The 24,366-nt window shown below is 41.6% G+C and overlaps 1 protein-coding gene across 1 annotated transcript in view; it reads right to left on the minus strand.

The window, feature by feature from the left end:
• GTF2E2 (general transcription factor IIE subunit 2) overlaps positions 1-24,366 on the minus strand; it is a gene marked incomplete at its 5' end in the record, with an annotated part of 1,036,543 nt that overhangs the window by 258,777 nt on the left and 753,400 nt on the right. The window contains one exon of the mRNA XM_044059142.1: positions 773-866. Coding sequence (XP_043915077.1) covers positions 773-866 — 94 coding nt within the window. The remainder of the gene's footprint in view (positions 1-772; positions 867-24,366) is intronic.

Here is a 24,366-nt window from a genome sequence, read left to right on the forward strand (position 1 = left end):
ATTTCAGCAAGATAATCTAGGGATGAAAATTAAGAGTGGTAAGTATCACTGAAAAGTAAGAATCTATGTTCTGTGAAATAAAAGCATATATTCTGTGTCAAACTGCGGTGGTGGTGCTGCGGTAGCATTGTCGCCTCACAGTAAGACGTTGTCCTGTTCGATTCTCAGCTAGAGTGTCTTCTGTGTGGAGACGTGCGTGAATGGGCGCACCTTCATTGAAGGTTGTGCGTCAGGGCCGGTAACTTGGCACGTAAAAATCTACTGCCAATCATTAGCGGACCGGAGTTCCACTGTGTTGACCCCTAACCGGGAAAAGCCGAAAGACACAACAACATTGGTGTTTCTGTGTCCATTTGTTACTTTTACTTATACAGACTCTATGCTGCGTACGCTATGTCATGCAGGCTTCAACAATTTTAGTAAGACACGAACAGGAAAAAAAATTATGGTTCTTTCGTGACTACTTGCAGTAAAGCTAGTGAAAAACAAAATAACTAAAAGGTACTGAAGGGTTTCTGAGCATTAAGTGATAAATAAATGATATGATAGGAAAACATAAACAAGTAACCGGATAAAGTTAGTAAAAGAGGCAGGAGGAGTTTTCCTTTTAGCACAGATTATCCTGCAGAAGAACCATCTTATCTGTCTTGAAAATAAAGAATACGTACCAATTTCTATTAGTGAAATATATGCAGAAATCATCAGAGTTTGGAACTGTGACATTTAAAATATAGTAAGCATAATTAAAGAATGATTTAAATAAAAGTCTCACCTTCATCCACTGTAAAGGGACAGCTCTTGTCATTGTAAAAAAGGATTTTCTTTTTGTCTGGACGAGAAACAAATATGATCTGGTCTCCTAGAGCCTAAAAAATATATTTAAAACAGCACAGCTGAAAATAGCCTAGCAATATGCCTTTATAAGTTCAAAAACAGGTACTTGAGGTCAACTGCAAAAAATGCAAAGCTGTCCGAGTTACTCACTACAGAAGCAGATCTGAAACAGAAGCAAACACTTGCACTATTATAAGGACTGTCCCCTTCACATCAGTCAATTAATATGCATCTCATGCCTGTATGCTTTTAGTGTAACCTGGTGTGCAACATAAATAAACCCAGTATTACTTTACACTAATAAATTCTCTTCTCAGAGCTAGTAAATTAACAACCAAAATCAATGTAAACTTAGAAACACAACCATGTCACAGCAAGAACCACACAGGCATACTTTTACTACAGAGCAGTCATGTAACAGTACAACTATCACACAGAATGTGAAGGAGGATACCGGTCCTCAAAAAAGGGGTTGTAGATCATCACAAAAGACTACCTTGCAAAAATACCCTTCCAAAAACCAGTTCTTCTCCTAGACTATATTGCCAGCTGGTAGTGTCCTGTGAAGGTGTCTACTGTAGTCAAAGCTGTAGTTTCACATACCTATTGAACAGAAACATACTTGGATATGGCACAAAAGCAGTGCTACTCTAGCCAAGTAAGGTTTGATTTTCCCTGTTAAGACTTGGTTATACTAAATACAACACAGTGGACTAACCACAGAGTTTGAATTGTATGTCTTTGATTGGCCACAAATGAAAAACTAAGTGGATAGACTTCTGAATCCTCTGTGTCTTGTCAACAATAAATAAACTGTTTGTAAGCATCTAGAGATTGTAATCTCCATAACCCTTTATTGTCTGGCTGAAAGAAAACTGGCAGTTGAGCCGATTGATTTATGCTGGAGGCAAAAACTACTCCAAGCATGAAAATATTTTTTTTCTTTTCATGAACCTTGTGAATCCAAACACAAAATTCTGTAAAACAAGTTACCCACAAAGGTCTGTAGTTCAAAAATCCTCATTGCTGCAGTAAAGGCACCAACAGTGACCTGAAGTACACCAAAGATGCTGATTCAAGAGTCACCAAAGTCAATTTCTAAATCAAGCCGTGATCAGTATTCTACCCCAGTAAACAGATTAATAAAATGCAATTAACTCCAAGTCCAACATTAGAGAAACAACATGCTGTTATTGTCTTGCACATAGAACACAGTTCACAAAATGTCCATTTACAAAAGCATATGCAGAAAACAGAATGCCATATCCATGTAAGTGGAGACTATAATGGCATGCAAAAGTAAGTTTTCTGAGGACTACAGCAATGCTGATCTGACACAGGGAAAAACAACTCCAAGGGATTTCCGACAGAGAACTACTATGAAAAAGAACCACTAGTTTGTATCTAAATAGCAAAAAATTCAAGGTATCCAATGAGCATTTTACTGCTACTAATTTTTGTCATCTACCTTTACCTCAATGGGCTCACATGAAATAGTTTATTCTAAAAGAGTAAGCAAATGTTTTTATGCATGGAACTTGGAAACATGAGGATGGGATATAGAACTCTACACTGCTACTAATATAACACACACATACACACAGTCACACATTTGTTAACCAGGGATGCAGCCCATATGCTGTTGGTCACACACTTGAAATCACAGTATTGAACTCATCGCAATAAGGAATGATAAACACCATCCAAGAGACAGAAAAGAGGAGGATGCAGCAGCTATATTACCCATGGGGTCAAATGGCAGAAGGGTAGATCTGAAAGCGTCAATCTTGTCAATGTGGAGATTAATCCTCTCCTAATGGTAAAATATGTTAAGCTGCAAAGCTTCACCACCATCCCGAAGAGTGTTGTTAGTTGATTAATCACTGAAGATACCTCTCTGGACAGGAAGGCTGCCTTTTTCTGACAAATCTTTGCCCAGTAGATGGCATAACTGTCCAGGTCAAGTCTGTGACTCCACAGACCTGCACTATGCCAATGATGCTCCAACATTCGACCTTCTCACCATAGTCAAACCAGGGCTCGCGCCTTCCAGTAGAGACTGAGAGAACACAACCTGGGGCTAGTAGAGTCACTGAAAATTAACTATTACAGTCTCGCACCATGTACTAAAACAGCCAACACTGTTCTCTGAAAGAAAGATCATGATGGAAAACAGCTCAGGACTGATGAGGGTAACTGAATGAGTTACCATCAGTACAAGATCAGAGGAACTATAATGTGTGGATTATTTAATAATCTGTTAATAAGGTGGGCTATATCAGTTCAAAAAAGAATAAAAAGATATAACACCTCCAGTAAGAGGCATCACCTAAGTTAAAATGTTTTCCGAGATCTTCCAAGAGTGCATGGAGCAACACCAAGCCTCCTCACTTGGGCTCCTTAATCCAGTCAGGGTAAAATTTCAAAGTGGTTACAAAAACAGCCTTGGCTAGTCAATATAAAACTCTAATTCCAAATACAGAGAGGAGGGATCAAACCATCAAACTACAGAACAGTTTTTGGGAACTGGCTCCTTCCAAATTATTAATTTTTGAACTTTGTCAAAACTATTTTCACAATCTTTTACATAGAAAAAAACAGATGGGTAATAGAAGTAATAAGCTATGTAGCATAATGTTCAGTGTCTCTATCAATTTAAACACTAACAGTTCAATTATTCAGCTAACAATATAATGAATAACAGCTCTGGAAAATAGTACAATCAGTGTGGCAGTTCACTGGCAGTCAAACAGCTTTCAGCGGTTTTGACAACTAGTGAGTAGCAAGAACTATTGCAAAAAAATATATATATTCAAGCACAGCAGCCACCCACAGCAGAACCAAGACTAGCAAATCAGACGAGGCATAACAGGTCCAGTTAAAAAGGCTAACAGAGAGGTGGGGGTACCAGAGATAATATGTCTACATCATCTGTTAGCTGACAGCACCCAAAGTTCTCTTCAAGATTCCCATGCCCAAAAGATCTGGTGCTAGACACCTTTACTTTCCTATAGAATGGACTGGTCCTGTATGCATATTCACAAATCTTGTGTATATAGACTGTTAAACAAATTTCAATTTTGTGATAATTCACTGCAATAATTTCACTGTATTTACACATGTTATGTACATTTGAGGTTTTTCTCCCCGGGCCTCCGCTGAAAATGGACCTATATCCACTTGGACTTTCCCGGTTAACAAATGTAAAATAAATAAATAAAATAAAATTAATTTGCAGCCTAGAATGTTACAAAAGGTTAGGGTGCATAATTCTACGATGATTCTGCTGATCCTTTTATTGCCCCAACAACAGTGACACTTCACTGCGCTGGTGCAGCTGAGAAGGGAACCCTCCTTTTACATTATCACCAATAAGAGATCTGCTAATTAAGAAGTCAGGTTTGCTAGTGCAACCAAATCTGCAAGGCCTCAGACTGGCAACCTAAATGATTTGACATTTATGTCTTCAAGTATATATTTTCTGATGACGGTTCAAAATATTGACAAAAGCTAGGAAACCAAACACAAGGAAGGCACGGTAGAGGACATTCTCATTTTAGTGCAAGTAGAATGACCACACCTCCAGTAAAGCAGGACTGCCTCTGGTACTTTGCATGATGAAAGGAAATACTGTCTGCACAGTTAGTTGAAATTTTGTAAATAATTATATGTCATTGGTGAATATCGAAATGATTTAAACGAGATGCTTGTGTTACAAATGTATTAGAACTGTATGTCATGTGTACATCAAACTGCTTGTACAGATGTGTGTGTTGAAAATGTATTTGCAAAGTGCTGTGTTTGAAATGCAACCACACTGTGCCCTACTGGAAGGGAACAAATGTACCTGCACTGCTGTAACTGTTTAAGTGTACATGCTTAACAGAGGAAACCGGAGGGTTAACCTCAGTCCAGCAAACTTTAGAAAAATATTTGAAATTAAATTACTTTATAGGCTACATAATAAAGATGCTATCTCTCAAGTTTTCAATGCAGCTAGAGAGACAAAGTCTGTACTAAAAAGCTTTCTGTATTGTCCTTGAGGCGAACTAATTGCGACTTTTGAAGCATGAAGGAATGCAACTGTTTTAGGACTTCCAGCATCTGCCAAAATCTGAGGAAAAGCCCTTGTCTGTATATTTTTACAGGCAGATGCTAAATACTGACAGCTTCTAGCAATGAGAGTTTTGGCGTGGGAGCTAGAAGTCAGATGACCAGAAATGATGTCATTCTACAAGCTATCCTAACAGTAATATTTTAGATATTAATTTGAAAGTCTCTTAGTGAGACAGAAGATTCTGTTTTCAGTCTTAAACCTGACAAGAACCATTCACCACATCTGCCTTGCTCTAATAAAGTAAGTTTCTAGGGAACAGTACAACTCTCAGATACAGTCAGGAATATAGTGAAGCTTAGTTTAGATGTTTTTTTTCTTTATTTCTGTGAACCTGAACTGCAATGCTATTTTAAATATTTCCTGTGATTTTGAACTGCAATCCCACTGTGAATATATATTTAGTATTGTCTTGTTATTTTATTTATTATTAAATATATTTAAACCTTACATTGTGGCTGATGTGTGTAGAGATTTTAAGTTTTGAGAGTACTTGCATATTTATCTGGTGACACTGTATGGGTCACTCCTAATAGTTTTGCTCTTGGTCAAACCACCACTTGTATTAGTGTTAATATTACACAGTAAGATTGGACACCATTTAAGGGCCTTAAAGTAGCTGATAAGGAGTGACTGGTGGCAGTGAAAACTACCTTGTAGTCTGGGAAGAAGGGGTCATAGGCAGTAAACGTGTGCCTGCCTTTTCCAGGTGTGTGTGTGTGTGTGTGTGTGTGTGTGTGTGTGTGTGTGTGTAAATCAAACCACAAACAGTGTGTGTGTCGACTACTTGGGCAGAGACGCAAAGCACCGGTTGGACAGACAGGGTGCTGGAGGTCTTGGCTTGGGCACTCAGCTGAGATGTCAAGTCTATAGCTGTGCCAGTGGGGAGTCTTATTGGGGATCTGGAGGAAGAGGGAGAAACCAGCCCTGGACTGATTGTGGTCTCTGTGTGCTCTAAGGGAAATTGCACTTGATGCACAGAGCTGCATCTAGAAATACTGTGTGTGTACTTCTCATCTTCTCAGTGAACGTCCCCTACTGTTGCCAGTGGTGAGGATTGAGGCTCCTTGATTATTGGTCCAGCGGAGGGTTGTCACACTTTGTTATCTGTCACATAGCTATCTTATTCTTCAGTCAAAGAGCACATTTAGGTAGTTCAGGATGTCCACCCCTTGATCTCCAGTGAGCAATTTACCAGTAATGCACCTTGGCATCTCACTTTGTGCTTGAGAACCTGACCGTGGGCCCTTCTGAGTCAGCAGTTTCTGATCCACTAAAATATTTTACTTGGAAAATAACTTTTCTAGTCATTACCTCAACTAGGAACATTTCAAATTCCTGTTTACAAGCATATTTTCACAACATTCCAGAGAGGCTAGATAAGCTTTAGATAAGCCTTAGAACCAGTCCTTCCCTTCATGCCAAAGATGATCTCAGAAATATCCCTGAAACAAGCCATTCAAATTGCTGGTCTTCTTTCCAAACCCAAGAAGGGAAAAAAAAAAAAAACAAGAGAGAGAATTTTTCACATTTTGGACAGCCACAGACAACTGAAGTACTACACGCACAGAACCATGGCCCTTAGGCAAATGGAAAAATAAGTTATGTACTTTCACTAATCTTCCATCTGTATTGTTGATTTTCATTTCTCCTCACATATGGGTTCAGATCCCAATTCATCTGATCTGATGTGGCTGTTACTACAATAGCCTGTGGCAACGAAAAAGCTCTTGGACACCTCCCCTTTCCCATAATGCATCATTCCCTGTTACTTCAGATCTTGTTTGCTAAGGCTATCTTAGAAGGAGTATCAAAAGAGAAATTCACATAAAATTGACCACAGTGAGACCATTTCTGGAGTATGGAGAAATACATACAATATATCACTACTGAACTTCCCATTCTACCAGCAGTAAGGGCCGGGGGCTTGGAGGGAGAGGATATGAGCAAAAATGAAAATTGACAATACAGATGGAACGTTATGGTGAATACATAACTTCTTTATATGATATTGTCAAATTTCATTTCGTCCTCACATATGGGACAGAGTCCCCATCTACTTTTACCTTGAGTGGACTCATGGAAGAAGGTTACTCAGAATCATTGAGCCAAAAGAGGCCCTTCCCCTGGAGATCAAATCCAATTTGTAATGACTGATAAAGGTATGAGGACTAGCCCATGTGGCTGCTGGACAAATATCATCCATGGATGCTCTAGCCTGGAAAGCTGAAGAAGTAGCTGTGGCCCTGATTGAATGAGCCCGTACAGGTTTGGAAAGATCTATGCCTAGTTTGGAGTAGATAAAGGATATGCAATCAGAAAGCCATTTGCTGGAGTAACTTTGGATACTGGAAGGCGTTTTCTAGTGTCTGCGAAGGAAATAAATTTTCCTTTCTAAAGTCTTTTTTTCTATGGAGATAAAAATGTAATTGCCTATGGACATTAGACATATGCAGCATGCATGTTTTTTTGTTACTGAAATTTGGAAAGAAAATAGGTAAGTTAATGGTTTGGTTGATATTAGTGATGGAAACCACTCTGGGTAAAAAGGAGGGATTGGTATGCAACCAGACTCTGTCTTTATGGAATATCATAAATATAATCATAATATTGGGAAGATAAGGCCTGCATCTCTGAAATCCTTCTTGCTGATGTAATGGCCACTAGGAAGATGGTTTTCCAAGACAAGAATTTAATACCACAAGTCACTATAGATTCAAAGGAAGGCTGCATGATAAAGCAGAGCATTAAGTTTAGGTTCCATAGAGGGAAGGGGTCCTTATGAGGTGGTCTTAGCAAAAGGATCCTTTTCAAGAAGGCTTTGCAAAGTTTGTGGGAGATCAGTGATAACTTATCTTTCCCAATGTGAAAAATAAGAGATTGCTGCTAACTGCACTTTAATGGCAGCGGCAGCAACTCCATTATCAAAAAGGTGAGCCAAAATTTCAAGAATGGTGTGGACTGGTGCATCTACTTCATGCTTTTGAGCCCAGATTACAGATCTTTTCCATTTGCTCCTATAAAGTTTTTGGGTGGAAGGCTTATGGGAAGACAGTAAAATATGACTAACTGGAGAGGATGGCATAGGCTGTCTGGCTATTAATGGAATTGGAGAAAGGAGTCTGCTTGAAGTTGGAAAGACTGGGATGAATCATTCCTGTCGAATGTGACAGTAGGTCTGCAGTGAGTCCAAGGTTATCTCTGTAAAAGAGGCCAAAGGAAGGGAAACCAGATTTATCAAGGCCAAAATTGGGCAATGAGGATTACTGCTCTCTTCAATCTACTTGCTTTCTGGAGAAAGTTAGAGATCAGGGGATTTGGAGGAAAGGCATATAGTAGACCTGGAGGCCAATCATGTATCAGAGCAGCCATTGGTAGCTTCCTCGTTGGGGTGACTTAGGACAAAGTAGCTGCTGCATTTGTTGTTCAGGGGGATGCAAAAAGGTCACAGCATGGCTGGCCCCATCTGCAGAAAATTTCTTCCACCATTTTCTGTTTGAGGGACCACTCATGTGGCATGAGAATGGATCTGCTCAGCCTGTCATCATGTTGGACTTTCCTGGAATGTACGTTGCTACAATAAAGTGGTTTGAAGAGATCACCCATTGCCACAACCGGAGCACCTCTCGACACAGGGGGTATGATCTGGTTCCTCCCTGTTTATGTACCAGACCACAGACATGCTGTCTGACTGAATGGCTACCATTCCCAGAGAAAGAGCATTCTGGAAGGCCTGCAATGCTGGAAACACTGCTCGCATCTCCAAGACATTTATGTGTAAATTGACCTCGCCAGACCAGGTGCCATGGACAATCTTCTCTAGATAATGCCTCCCACCTTATCAGGGAAGCATTTGTTGTCACCACTGCCTGTGGTTGTGGGGGAAAAAACTCTCTACCTTCTGTCAATTGAGGGCAATGAATCCACTAGGAGAGATCCTTTCGGCAGGTGTCCGTAACAAGAATCTGGTGGGACATATATTGATGGAGAACTGACCACTATGCAGCTAGTAGCCATTATAGTATTCGCATGTGAAATCTCACTAGCTGAAACCAGACAATAGCTGCCACCATTAATCCCAGAACCTGTAAGAAGCAACAGGCGACTATCATCCTGTTTTGAACCAGCTTGTACATTTGGCATCTGATTGTTGGTACCCTGGAGGATGGAAGATTTGTGATCCTCTGAGTAGCATCCAAGACTGTTTCTACAAATTCTAGTGTTTGAGAAGCCTCCAACTGTGACTTTTCGTAATTTACAGTTATGTCTAGCTCTGTATAGGTGTGGATAACAAGAGGTCCTTGCTTGGACAAGTAGATGCCTGCTTGGGGTGGAAATGAACCAATCATCTAAACAGGGATAAACGTGGAATCCTTGTAGTCTCAGGTGTGCCACAACCACTGCCATACATTAGCTGAACACTCTGGGGGCAGCAGTGAGACCAAAGGGCAGTGCTCTGAACTGATAATGACTGGCTCCCAGCCAGAAGTGCAAGTGCCTTCTGGACTGTCCGTCCATCTTTACATGGTAGTGTGCATCTTGAAGGTTTATGGAGCACATTCAATCAGCCTGTTCCAAAAAAGGAAGTATGGACTGTAACGTGACTTTTAGGAACTTTTGATGTCGAACTGACTTGTTCAGTTTGCTGAGATCCAGTACTGGTCTCCAGTCCCTTGTTTTGTTTGGAACTAAAAAGAACTGTGAGTAAGTTCCAAATCCTCTCTGGTCAGGAGGACCTCTTTGACGACTCTTTTGTCTAGCAGTTTTTGTATCTGAATGACTGCATGATCCCTTTGACTGGGTGGAACGCCCAGGATTTTCTTGTTTGGGGAGGCGGGTGGAGAAAACTGATAAGTAATCTTTGGATACTATCCTCTGCATTCACACTTCAGTGGTTATGTTTAGTCAGACCCTCCAGTGCAGGGATAATTGACTCCCGATTGCTTCCAGAGGTGGGCAATCTGGCCTCCTTTCAGGAGTGCTGGAAGGGTTTCCCAAACAAAGGTTCTCTGCACCCATGGTTCTGCAGACCTCTTCTGCTGTGAGGGCAGCGTCTTCCAGAATCACTCTACCCTCTGCCTCTGGAGAAACTCTCTTCACATGTGTCATGGTAAGACCCTTATGATTTTTTGAACCACATTTTGCCACCACCTCTCTGACTCTTTGGGTATGGTCTCTGAGGGGTGGAAAAATGTATGCCTATGGCAGAAAGGGTCTTACCCTCTTTTTCATTCCTGGACAGCGTAGCTTTGATCTAGGGATCAAAAAGGGGCATGCCATCAAACAGAGCATTGACAAATGAAGATTTAAAATGCTCAGCAAAGTCACAAAGGCGCATCCAGGAATGCCTCCTCACAGACATCCCTGAACCTGTCACTCTGCTCATTTCCTGAGCTGCATGCAAGAGGAGCCTCATGGAAGACTTAGCTATAGAATACAGGGTTGCCAGCTGGGAAGTAACCTTTTCTCGGACCCTTCAGCTACTGCTCCCTCTAGGGTATCTGTGAGCTCCTTGATCAGATCCCTCTGTAGTCTAGTAAAATGCAAGAGGTGATTCAGTGACCATAAGGCAAAGGTTGCTGAAAAGAAAACTCACTTCCCACATTTATCCATCATCCTGGAATCCTTATTAGGAGGATGGATAGTGGAACTTTCCTCCAAGAGTTCCTCCTTAGTAGTTACGCCATGACCATGGCATCTACTGCAACCCCTTTAGTCCAAAACATTTTGTCTTCTGGCATGGTAATTATTTTGTTTGGTTTCCTGGGAGTTGGCGCAATGGAATCTGGGGTCTCCCACTCCCACTGAAAGATCAAATCTATGAGCTCGATGGGCGGAATCACCCAGGAGGTAGAAGTAGATGGTCAGGATCCAAAGGCTGCCAGGTACACTGACTCCTCAGGTAAATGACTGCTGGTCTGCCAGCCACATCTCTGTTTCAAGATCTCCAAGATGTCTCCAAAGGAAACACGCTCAGGATGTGACCAGTAGGGATCCTTCTACCTCATTGAGGTCGAGGTCTTCTGTGGCAGACTCCTCAGTGGAATCCAAATGCTTCCTCTTACAAGTCCTCTTCCGAGGGACCTCCTCAGTGGGATACTCTGGGAGGTACTGGAAGAGCCATGGGTATCCTTATGGATATCCTGGGGCCTAAGGACCCACTGTCCCTCTGGAACATCATGGCCAGAATGGGTGCACAAGTTCTGCAGATGGGAAGACTGTGGATTCAAGGTGGGAGGTATCTTCTTAGATGCAAAAGCAGTTATGGCCCTCACCAGAGCACCAAAGGCTGACTGCTCCTGAGCAGAGAAGGACCCCAGGATCAGACAGGCCATGCCTATGATCTGAGTCCTCTCAAACTTGAAGACAGCTCACCCAGGGTTGAAGCTGAAACTGAGCTCATCAGCACGGAAGCCCCAAGGTGCATCGACTGCTCAGAAGGCAACAGAGTCAAACGCACCCATGGCCTGCGAGGCTTGCTACAAGTCCGAGAGCTCCCTAGCTCCGAAAATGCCAAAGAGCTCTGAGCAAATGCCCGATTCAAAGAAAGGGAGATTTTCTGATCAGATTTGGAAGACACCGGACGCGTTGGATCCGATGGCTCCGAAACTTGCCATGAAGTCAGAAGAGGAACTAACAGGGGGAGAGGATGGCTTAGATGAATCCTGGACCTTACGGGTATGAGCCAAAGGGGACTTAGTAATGCCTTGTGCCCACAATATCTTCAGGACAATATGTCCCACTTCTTCAGTAAGGCTTCTGGTAGAGTGGGAAGAGGAAGCGGAAGAAGATTTGGGTCTACTCAGAAAAGGTGACTGTACTCTTGACAGAACCAGGTCAATATAGGGAGAGTACCTGGTTCTTGGCAGAGACAAAATTGGCTTGAAAGGGCTGGTCTGATCTGAGTGCAATGGCTCTGACCTACCTTTGTCAGATCGATTCGCAGCTGGAAGAGTCAGACCTGAGATAGACATGCTCAGGGCAGACGGATCTGACTGAGTTGTTTGCTCAGAAGCCTTGGTCATGTTAGTCTTCATCGCTGAGGTGTCTTTCTGAGCCAAGGAAGGTCTCTTCTTTCATCTGTCTGAACTTTTAGAGGAAGAAGAAGTGGGGCTCTACTGAGCCAACCTAGATTTTGTAGAAGACCTGAGGTCAACTGCCAGAAATGGCCTCTCCAAAGGAAGATGGCAACATGGTCCTCAAAAGCAACTTGTTTTTCCTTTCAACCAGGGCCCTGTTGTTGAAAGAATGGCAAATTGAACAATCCTCCTGTAAAGGGAAGGGGCCCAAACAGTAAACACACAAACTGTGTGAGTCACTAAAAGGGATCTTTTGACTGTACTTTGAACATTTCTTAAAGACGGTGGTTTCTCAAAGATAAGGAATGACAGTGCGCGTGCACGCACACACACAAATGGAAGACAGAACTACAAAAAAAGGCAAGATGCTAATATATATATATATATATATATATCTATATTTATGTATATATATATGTTATATATATATATATATGTATATATATATATTATATATATATATATGTATATATATATATTATATACATATATATATATATACATATATATATATATATATATATATTTTTTTTTTTTTTTTCCCTTAAAGGAAGGGGAAAGATGCTAACAATAGTAGCAGGGCTACCCCCAAAGGGTATACGAGAAAGAAAGGAAAAGTAACCTAATAAAAAAACGGTTACTTGAGAGGAAGGAAGTTTCAATAAGAAAGTGGTGAAAGTTAGACTAAAACAATAATGGGATGGAAAGGATATGTGAAAAATATCACTTATCTGCCCAAGAGTTACAGGAATAACTACATCTTTGCAAAGCTGAAAATGAGATCTGAGGTAACAGGAAGGGATGCATTATAGGTAAGGGGAGGTGCCATACCTCTCAACCTGGAAACATCAAAAATCTGGACAAAGGCCCATGAAAAACAGGTACAAATCTGTATGATGATTAACATAACATTTACATACATAATTATGCAAACCCACCCACTCCAATGGAATTGTGGGATACCAACTTATAAATGCAAACCGAAGAACAACCAACCAAAATACGGCCCTAGCCAAACCCTGTAGTAAATTGTAACCATTTTTTTAAATGTGTATCAATGTTCACTGGAATGGGAGAAGATGATGAACCTTAGGATTTTGTTTTTGGTGACTTGCAGTATGTGGGTTTTGTGGTAAAAGTAGGGCATTTAATGGTAGGCAATATTCTAATCTTAACAAAAGAATGTTGTAGTTTGCTAGGACCTCCAAAAGTCATTCTCCATGGCCTACTGATCAGTGGCATAGCCAATGTTTGTTGTGCCGACCGGGGCTGTCTTTGAGTTTGCCGCCCTCCCCCTTCACAAAATCACAGTCGAATAGGCCCCCTCATACACAGCCCTCCCCCTGCAGCCATTCTAATGTACCACTAGTTGGTTATTTCGCCCCATTTACCATAAACATTAATGTGCATACTGCTTTATTTCTACAATGATTATTTGGATTTAATTTAAAATTTTTATTTTACATTTTATAGCACAAACAGTAATAGACTTCCGCTAAACAAAGCAATACAGTCTCACAATGAAAACAGTCTTAGCATTAAAACTTATCTGCCCTTGAAGCTCACATTCATTGAAACACACATTCAAAGAAAATGCATCTGGCCAGTGGAGGATAAAGATTACCTTTAGGCTGTTTTCAAATCATAGGCCCCTTGCACACAAAACATACACGTGTTCTTTGATATACCTTCCTTATTCTATTAAATTATATTCCTTGCATAATATGGCACACTTGTTAGAGTGCATTTTAAATGGTTTTCAACATTTTTCCAGTAAGCAAGGAAACAAAATGCATGAACCAATAATGACAAAACTGCCCTGTTCAGAACATTTCCATCATAAAAGTCTACTCAAACGTCTACAATCCACCAGTATCAGTAAATATGCACAATCTTTGTAGAAGTAAAAGTCATCTAAACAATTCCACATTAGAGAGATCTGTAACTAATGAAGATGTTGCTGCTAGCAAACAATTTTATATTTCATTGTTTCATCTACAAATAAAGTGCCTGTTGCCCTTGAGGAATAAACTGACTATGTTACATTAAAAAAAAAATGTAAAGCTAGTAATATTGCAGTCGGGAATGGATGGCAAACTGATAACAGGTTCATAGTTACTAGGTATTTCTACTACACAGGACATTCTTGGGACTGCAGCATCCACCCCCTTTAAAAGTACAACACAGTACAGTATCAGCAATCCATTTACATACTGTGGGAGTTGAACCCACAGCCTTCTGCATCAAAAGCAAGTACTCTACCTGTTGTGCTACTAACAACGCAAACAGACTTGGCATAAGCAGCACTAAACTTCTCTCCCCCTGAAGAACTATGCAGCGCAAGAAATCTGGAAAAAGCAAAAATGTATTGTGTGTGTGTGTGGGGGGGGGGGGCAAAGGCCCAAAACCAGAGACACAGTTTAAACATTGCTTGTTTAATCTTATAAAAGTTGCTAGAATAAAATGTTTTGTGTTACCATGTGTTTCCTGAAAGATAGGAAGACTGAAACTTAAATGGCTGTCATTACTCAGTGAATTCAGTTCTTACCGATTTGCCAGAAAACCACAAATTTTAAGAGGAACAGACCAAAGTTTGAGCCAGACATTCATAAAACTATGGACTTATCTCCTTGAACCAAAGTAGTGGTGGTATGGGTAGAGAATTTAGGATCTTGCTTTTTATACCCAAGATACAGGGTTTGAGTCCGAGTAACCTTAACCACCAGTTATAACTAACTGGGGCACTTTACACACACGCACACTCTTTCTGTTCTCTCCACATAAGCAAATTTCTCCTAACAAAGCTATGCAAAGAAAAAACGGTTTCTCTCCACATATAAGCAAGTAAAATTGAGCCCACCCGTACAGACAGCAATGCAAAAGTAAATTACCCGTACAGAAAAAGCATAAGCAAGTTTCTTTCTCCTAATACTGCCGTTTTCACATGAGCAAGTTTCCATATAAATGAATTATCCGTACAGAAAGCAATGCAAAGAAAAGAAAGTAAATTACCCGTACAGAAAGCATAAGCAAGTTTCTCCTAACACTGTTACTTCCTTAACAGAATTAAAGTAAATCAAGCCCAAGGAGAAAGCAATGCAAAGATGCCACTGATGTTTCTCTTCATATAAGAAAAGTAATTGAGCACACACTTCTCAATGCAAGTCGTCTTGCATATATGACCCACAGAGAAAACAATGCAGCGAGCCCACAGAAAAATCAATGCAGCAAGACCAGTAAACAGACCCAGTTACAGTCTTTTTTTTGCCTTACCTGAAGGAAGTCTGACTCTGCTACAGCAAGTTAAATATAACGAATGGCTCGGAGTCAGCATTCTCTGCCTCATGAAGCTGACGTCATCGCACACGCCCTGTACGTGATGATGTCAGGAAGAAATTAAAAAAAAAAATGGTAAATTCGGAAATTAAAGGGGCCACGGGAATTCATGGCACCCCAATATTTTGTCCTCAAAACCGGTATTTACAAAGGAATTCAGTACTGTTGAGAGGTATGGGAGGTGCCCAAAAGCTTTTTGGTTGTCATGAGATATTGTAATGACCGATTCAGATCCGATGGATTGGATTCTAACCCATATGTGAAGACGAAATGAAACTGACATCATCAGATCTGTTTTCATCTGTTGTCCCTGAGAAACAAAGTAGGTCAGTCTCAAAAGCACATACTTTCCATGTGGCTGACCAAGTACTTTCTGTTCTGATATGAGAAACAGGGGAAAGCTTTGCAGGGCAAGTTAGACCTCACTGTGTTATATCATCATTGACCTTTTAAGACCCAATATACTAAAAGCACATGCATAACTGCTACTTGGTCTTCCATTCATAGCTTTTGTTAACATCATAAACTAGTTGAGATGCAGTTCAGGATCAAGGCAATGTTGACAGTGCTGACTTGAGAAACCTTCTCTGAATGCCCAACCACTGAAGTCAAGGGGGCACAGGGAGGACAACATTACCTGCATAGCATTAGTTTATTTCACCCTGTTGTGGCACTGGTTTGTTTATCTCATATGTCATGATTAACACTGCAACAGTGATCCATATAAATGTCATGATTACCACTGAAGCAGTGATCCATTCAAATGTCCCAATTAGCATTGCAAAAGTGATCCATACAAAGAACATACTACAATTGTGCGGGTACACTGACCATAACAGTAGATGCTCAAGTATGATCACTGTTGTACTTTCACCCTTTTTTCCCTGTTCTGGTCTTTCTAACCTTCAAGGGCTGTATAGTAGCTGAGACGGGAAGAGTAAAAAGAGGCATTACTGCCACCCACCATTACCTCTTGGGTGATCCACAGCCTAAACTCTTAAGAGGATGATGCTGGGACTCTCTTGTTAGTGGGTATTTCCTGTTTGTATTTCTTTGCAATAAGGTGCTTGGGACCTGAAAAGAAAAAAAGGAAAACCAGATGAGGGGCTTTTCCCTTGAACAGGTATATCTCCAATCCTTCATTGACAGAAAAGAACCAGGGGTGGTGTGAGTGGACTGTTTCTTTCATCCAAGATGCAAGCTTGCATCCTTGCAGTGGGGGAGTTGTCAACCCATGCCTAGATGACCACAGAGGTCCGTCAATTGGGCCAGGCAAGCAAACATCTGCCTGCAGATGATTCCCACATGCCATAAATACTTCCACAACAGTGTTTATGCAACTCCACTGTCTACAATCCAATCATGGTAAGTGCACTCACACAACTGCACTTAATAAAGTGTTCCACTGATGACAAAACTGGACTCTGTAAATTTAACTTGGTGGTTTCTAAGTATCCAAGTACACTTTGGTTAACCTTACATATGTAAATGACTGATCAGTATCCTTTCTGCCGTTAGTCTCAGACTTCTGCACCAGACAAAAGTGAGTAAAAACTATGTGTTGCTATACCTGGACACTGAAGCAGTCATGGACTTCATTCCCAAAGCCTCCACTGGTCTAATGTATAATGCTGAGTCGCTTAACCAAATACTTCTCTTGGGTCACTCCTAAAAAGAAACTGTGTCCAGGGGCATGGAAAATAAATAAATTAATTAATACACATGCCCATTTTCTTTAGAGAGACAGCCAACTTCCAAAGAGGTGACTGTTGGAATAAGTGGGGAGTGGGCAGGCACACACTGCTAAGTTACAAACACTTGGAGGACCAATTGATGCTACTGCAAGACAACTTCTCAGAGTGAATTTTCTTCTCACTCTGCCTCTTCTGCATTTTGCTCTTTGCTTGCTAAACTCCTGATCTCTGGTCTGCAGCCATGACTTTAATGGATAGTCCCTACTAGATCTGTAAAATGGTGAGTAGAACGCTGTTTAACTCTTTCCACAGTCTCCCATTTTTCTTCTGCTTCAGTGAATATCTCGTGAGTAAGTTGAACAAAAAGAAGATTCTTGTCTGATGGCACTTGAAGTAGCTGCCCCTTAAATTTTTTTCAGAGGTAAAAGTCTCAACCATATACACCTTCAAATAACAAAGCAGGTGGCTACTGCTCTAGAAGCCATGTCAACAGTGCTGCACCTACACAATAACATATCTGCCAACTTGTATTTGCTGTACAATAGATATCTGAGGCTTCAGTCTCTCATCTTTGATTTTGGAAGCTCACTCGCTACTTGCTTTAGAATCTTGCCTTGGTAATTTGCCAGGAGTCTGTCAACTGATAGCCCTGAAGGCAAGTATGACCAGTGCATAAGCTTTCTTAACATACTTGTCTTGTATTCTGCTCTGTCATTTGTACTGGGGCCTGGGGCTAACAAAGTCTCTTATACCATTCAGGGATACTGTAGCAGGATTAGCCATTGGGTTCTACAAATTCTGGGAGGTCTGCTGGACTCTAAAATCTATTGGTCTTCTTGAGGGGACGGAAGCTGCAAGTCCAGTTCCAAGGAAGTGTCCATGAAGGCACCATCAAATGCCTCATAACCATGGGGGAGGGGTGTTACTGTCAGCTCAGCTTCCTCTTTGCTTAGCAGGTCTATTTCCCTAGACTCCCACTTAAAGTGCTCTATCTTGAGGTTGAGGGCTTCTCCATAATAGCCACCCTCTACTGAGGACTCCTGATGAAATTATTCTTCAGTTTGTGCATAAAAACTAAAAAGAGAAACACATCTGGAAAATGTATGCCACATCTTCTTCATCCTGTGAATAGGGAGGATCACACCTCTTTCTTTTTTTAGGCTGAGTACCCAAAGTGGAGGACTGGGAGAAAGTCTATTGTAAACTGCGTAAATAATTTCTCTGTAAAGTTTCTGAAGTCTTGCATGACTAAATTTGAGGAGAAGTGATAGGGGACTATGAGGGTTATGATGAACTGCTCATACGCTGTATGTATGCCCACACATCTCAAAAAAAAAGAGACTGGAACAGCATTACCATCTTGGACATATAAGCTGGAGATCTGCCATGCTATCTGAGAGTGAGTATTCTAAACCATATCTGTTGTTAAGTGACAAGTCCTTTTTGCCTAATGAAGCCATGATTTCTAAACAGATGTCACAGCTGCTCATTTTAATGAATGCAATATCTATATCCAGTTTATGTGAAACACAGCTCCAGGTCTGGGAGGACATCCTAGAAACTGCAGACGCATATGTTTGCAGAATAATCAGGCAGACATTGGCACATAAAGCAGATGACATACCTGAGAGTTGGGAAGGTTTTCCAGTTGCAGCAGTGTCTTAGAGTCTATCTGATATCATGGAAAGGCCCTTCATCTCATTCATAACTATCATCTTCCAGGTCCTCCCTACTTGCGATTCCCCTGCTGAAACAGCTCCATTATGTCAACTTATTTTAGAGGTAATGACTTTCCCTGATGACACAGTGGTTGATCCTACCCAGATGCCTCCACAATGGCTTCTTCTATGCTGGAGAGGTGTGAAAATAGGCTTTCCTGCTTCTCTGGGTTTTCCAGGGTGAAACAAGCATAACAATGGAAAACCTGTAATTGACTGAGTTGTAAAAAAATGTAAAACTATGTGTACTGGAAACCAAATACAGGCATGAACATTCACCTGAAAACTATCTGCATTAAATGTGGTTACTTACTTTAAAGACCTGCACATTGTTATACACAATAGACTGACATATAAACGTAATGCATTTCATCAACGAAATAACGATGAAATCAAACTCATCTCATGACCCAATAACACTATTTGGTCTTTACAACAGCCTAATTAAACCACTACTGGAGTACAATGGCCGTTCCTGTGGGTACGTAAAAATAGAGCTGACCATTCCTTAGGGAATGCAAAGATGATTCACAAAGCCTGTTCAGCACTGCAGAGATTATGAGCATTAAACATTAACACTAAAGGGTTTGTACAGTATTAGCAACTGGCACATAAGGGGAAAACTTTGTCTTTCTTTCATGCAATGCATTGCAAACAAATTAGGCTCTTGTTATATTTCATATACCTATCAGAGATAAAAGCTTAAAATTAAAATTCAACATACCATCCTTTAAGGAAAGGAAAACAATACACTTTTCTCTCAAATATTTCTGATTATTTGCAACAAACTTCCTCTTTACACTACAAAAGCTGAAATGTTAAGAGCAATCCAAGAACAACTTGATTCACTGATTGGTGCTGATAGATTACTGCTGTGCCCTATGTTGGTACACATTACTCTGATAGAGGATAGGAGCTTTACCTGAATGAAAGGGTGAGAAGGAATGCATTTGAGTGGAGAGATTTCCTTCCATGTCATTCTGCAGCCCTGATGAATGATGGAGAACCCATTTCTCTGTGGTTATGAACTGCCAATTTGTTAAAGATGGGGTGAGTCTTTCTGACAGATGGAGGGGATGGATCGAGGGGGAGTTGTCAAGCTGGTTTGTCTGGGTTGGGAGGCCTCCCATATTTGGAGTCCATGTCTGGTCCTAAGTATTTCTGTTGGCCTTACGTGAGGGTCTGAGCTCCCTGTGAGCAAAGAAGGTGGGTTTTGCTGGGTAATGTATTTGAAATCTGGGGAAAGAAGTGAGGAAAAGTTGTCTGCAATCCCACATAATTTTCCATTGTTCTTGCAAAGTTTAAATTAAGCTGACTGCATCATGGTCAAATAAAAGATCCTTATTCACAGGAAAATCTAGTAGCTTGGCTTTGACGTCTTCAGGTAATGAACAAGATTGAAGTTATGTGCACCTTCTAATGACAGAACCAATAGCAGTTGCTCTGGAGGAGGCTTCAACTGCATCACAACTGCATCTGATGCTATATCTAGCAACCTGTGAAGACAGAGCCACCACAGACGTGGCCTGTTGCTTAATGTCTGACCCTTCCACAGAGGCCAAGGTTTTATTGAAATTACCCAAACTAGGCAATCGATATTTATTCATTTGAGTCTGATGGTTCACAGCTCTGAAAGCCAAAGTGGAAGAGGTATACATCTTTTTTCCAAGTCTATCTACTGCTCTATTATCTTTATCAGAGGGAAGGGCATTAGCAGCAGGTAGGAGTTTTGAAGGCTTAACTGCAGAAATGGAAAAGCAGAAGTATGTGCCAAAGGTTTCTTGTACAAAAACTTTAGATCTTCGGGCCCTCTGTAACATCTGTCAGACCTTTTAGATGTTGATGGCTGAGAATCAGGAGGAGAGGAAGTGGAGGCAATGGCATCTAGAAAGGCCACTTGGACAGAAAGAACTGGAGCAGATGATGGGGTGCCAATCTCTATCAAGTTATAATACCTTTTTACACATCAGAAATGTGTCTGGATTCCCACTCAAAAAATGTATCACGTTAGAAATGGTTTCTCAAAAAGAAGATTCCTCTACAGGGAGTCCTCATCAACAGAGGCCACTTGGCCTAGGGAAAGTAGGCCAAAGAATGTTCATTAGACTCAGACTCTGCCTTGTCATCCTATGAGGATGAATCCAGATGTCTCATGAGGGGTTTCTGGAGTAGGGACAGAAAAGACAAAGGATGGCTGTTTGACTGCCATGATGGCCTTAAACAGGCCTTGGGAAAATCCACCTCCCTTTCCTGGGATGTCTGAGGTGGGTAAACATTTTTTTTTTTGTTTTTTCCTTTTTGGAGTGACATCCACTTTAACAAGGCATGGCAGTTACAACCCCTGATGTACCTCAATTAATAATAAAGGTATTTCTTCTCTCACTAACAGCTGCAGAATACCTTTGGATTCTTCTGAAATCATTTGACAGGGTTCCCCCTTCTCAGCAGCAATGGTAAGATCAGTTGTTTTAGATGTAAGTGAATAATGTACTATGCCAACTTCCAAGCAGGGTCATGACAGCTCGAGTCAGAGAAGCTGTTGGATGTACTGCAGGTTCTGAAAACTCAGTGGGTATGCCTAAGTTTGACTGGGTAGTCATAATGAAAGGGTCTAGGCCTCTTGAATTTTTTATCCCAAATAAGTGGGATGTTGGGGGGGGGGTGGAAGAAGTGCGGATTAAAGTGTTGGGTCTCAAAGTAAGTGTCAAGAGATAAAAGTGGAGGATGCAAGGTTTTAGGTAGAAAGGACTGGTGAATACTGCAATTTTTATAATTGTGCTCTGCACCCAAACAGGACAGTCACTGGGAGTGGAGACCTTTGTATGGAATTTGCATACCACAATTGCACTTTCCCATCCCAGCTGACGTTATAGAATTGCAAACACCAAAGCATTTAAGAAAAAACATGGAAGGTTCCCCAACAGGACATGTCTGAACCATTTAAGGAAAAACATGCACATGCTTAACAGACCAACAGGTGCAAGAACTTCAGTGGACTAGTAGTGAGAGAGTCTGAGTTTCTTACGTTTATACATCTGCTTATGTGATATAGGTCCATAGGTTGGTACTAGGCTATCAGCCCTAGGGCCTATATAAGCCTAGTCATAACAATTCCCTGGATATTTCTTCTCGCAATATTTACTTCCCTGGACACCTGTCTAGCAGGGCGACTGACGTGATCCCGGGGTGAATTTCCCATCTCCCATCCAACTGCCAAGGAGGCGCTCTGCTTGATATGTATGGTTCATAGGTTCATAGGTTCATAGGTTTATACTAGGCTATCTGCCCTAAGGCATTTATAAGCCTAGCCCAAATTATTGTGGCTTACGCCACCCCTTATATGAAAAAATACTGTGCCCATTAGTTTGTTGTGCCTCTGTCCAGCAGTGACCCAGAGATGATTCCCGGGGTAAACCTACGATCTCCCATCCACAGGTCTAGATTTCTCTTGAACAGAGTCAGCGAGGTGCTCTGCCTCACATGGACCGGGATTTTATTCCACAGCATAGGGAGTCTCTGAGTGATAAATCTATCCCTCCAGCACGTCCTATTTATATCCGTGCTAAGGTTTAAGTCGCTTGCTCTAGTGGTTTTGGTGGATTTGGATTTTTGAGGTGGAGCATGTCCATTAATTCCGGGTTGGACATGGCCTTGTATGTCAGGCACATGTCACCTCTGAGCAGACGGTATGCGACTGAATAGAGCTGGAGTTTCTTCAATCTGGCAGCATATGACAGATTTTGGAGTCCCTTTATCCTTTTGGTGAGGAACTTTTGGGGTCTCTCCAATTGCTGCAGATGTCGGGTGAGATACATCCCGAATGGGGCATTGTACTCGATCATTGGTCTGATAAGTGAAGAGTACAGGGGAACAATGACCTCACTAGATCTGGATGTGAATCCCTTCATGATCAGGTGGGCAATGTAGAAGGTCTTTCTAACCACTTTAGCAATGTGAGTGTCAAAAGAAAGGCCACTGTCAACCTGGGTCCCCAGGTCCCTGATAACCTCTTCTGTGCTTAGTGGATTGCCACCTATATGGTAGCTTGGGGTTACCTTGTTTTTCCCGAAGGGTATGACTATACATTTTTGGCGTTTAACTTCAGGCCATGGCTCTGGCACCAGCTATCTGTTTCCGTGAGTCCCTTCTGAAGGATATCAGTGTCCGATGCACTTTCCACTATGGCCCAGTTTGCAGTCATCTGCAAACTTTGTCAGCCAAAGTCCTCCCATGTTGGCCTGTACTTCTGAGAAGTAGATGCCAAACAATAGGGGCCAAGGACCGAGCCCTGTGGGACACCACTTGTGACCGGCTTGGAGTCTGACACAGCGCCAGCAACTCTAACCCTGTGGGTTCTGTCCTTAAGCCAGTTTGCAACCCATCTTGTGACATATGGGTTTACATTTAAGCTGGTAAGTTTTTCTACAATACCCGAGTGGGGTATTGTGTCGAAAGCCTTTGCAAGGTCAAGGTAGGCTGCATGGACTGCCTTTCCCTCATCAATGGCCTTGGTGACTATTTCGAAGAAGTCGACCAAGTTCAAAAGGCATGATCTTCCCTTGACAAAGCCAAACTGGGTCGGGTCCAATGTCTGCAAGTCCCCTATATCTTTGTTTATGAGCTCCATTATGATCCTCTCCATAGCTTTGCAGACTAGACTTGTTAAGCTTATGGGGCGGTAATTACCAGGGTCCGTAGAGGCGCCACCCTTGTGGAGTGGGACCACAGTTGCCGTACGCCACTCCTTGGGCACGTATCCTGTGGTAAGGCTGAGATTAAACAGCTGCCTTATGTGCGGGTTTAATTCCTCATTTAGCTCGTGTAGCACACAGCCGGGGACACCATCCGGTCCCATTGATGCTGTGTTTTTAGCTTTAGAGAGAGCAGCTTTCACCTGCGCATTTGAGATGTCCGGGAGGCTACACTCGGCTGGGATAGTTATCTCTCCTTTAGGGGAGAGGGGGTGAAGTTTGCACTGAACCTGTCTGCCAGTATGTTGGCAATGTCTGTGGGTTCAGTGATTTTTGTATCATTTTGGACTAATTCTGAGCATATCTGTGAGTTTCCACCCAGGTTCCTAACATAGCTGAAAAAGGCCTTATGATTGTCCTTTGAATCCATGGCAATTTTTCTCTCAAAATTGGCCTTAGTTGATTTTATGAGTGCTCGTAATTTTTACTAATAATGATCAGGGGTGACTTCCCTTTTATGGATTTTGTTCTATCATGTAATAGCTTTCTCCTCTTATTGTAAAGTTTGTTAATGGCTGGGGTCCACCAGACTGGACGTTTGCCCTTTGTGGAAAGAGTCTTGGTTTTATTTGGGATTGCCTGATCCATGCAGTCCTGGAGGTGTTCATAGAAGGCATTTGTAAGGGCTTCCGCAGCTTGGGTTGTGGTTTCCTCTGACTCAGGGGCCTTGAAGGATACCACACCAGTCTTGAGTAGAGTGAAGTTTGCTTTAGAGAAGTTCTTCACTATGGTCTTTTTTGTTTGGGGTGGGGGCGGGATGTGGATTTCCAGTGAGATTAGTTTATGATCAGATCTCACCAATGAGGGATATACTTCCGGTGTGGAGCATTTTGTCCCCAT

Source organism: Protopterus annectens, chromosome 17.part0 (assembly GCF_019279795.1).
Source record: "Protopterus annectens isolate FY-2018-M chromosome 17.part0, PAN1.0, whole genome shotgun sequence".
NCBI classification, from domain to species: Eukaryota; Metazoa; Chordata; order Ceratodontiformes; family Protopteridae; genus Protopterus; species Protopterus annectens.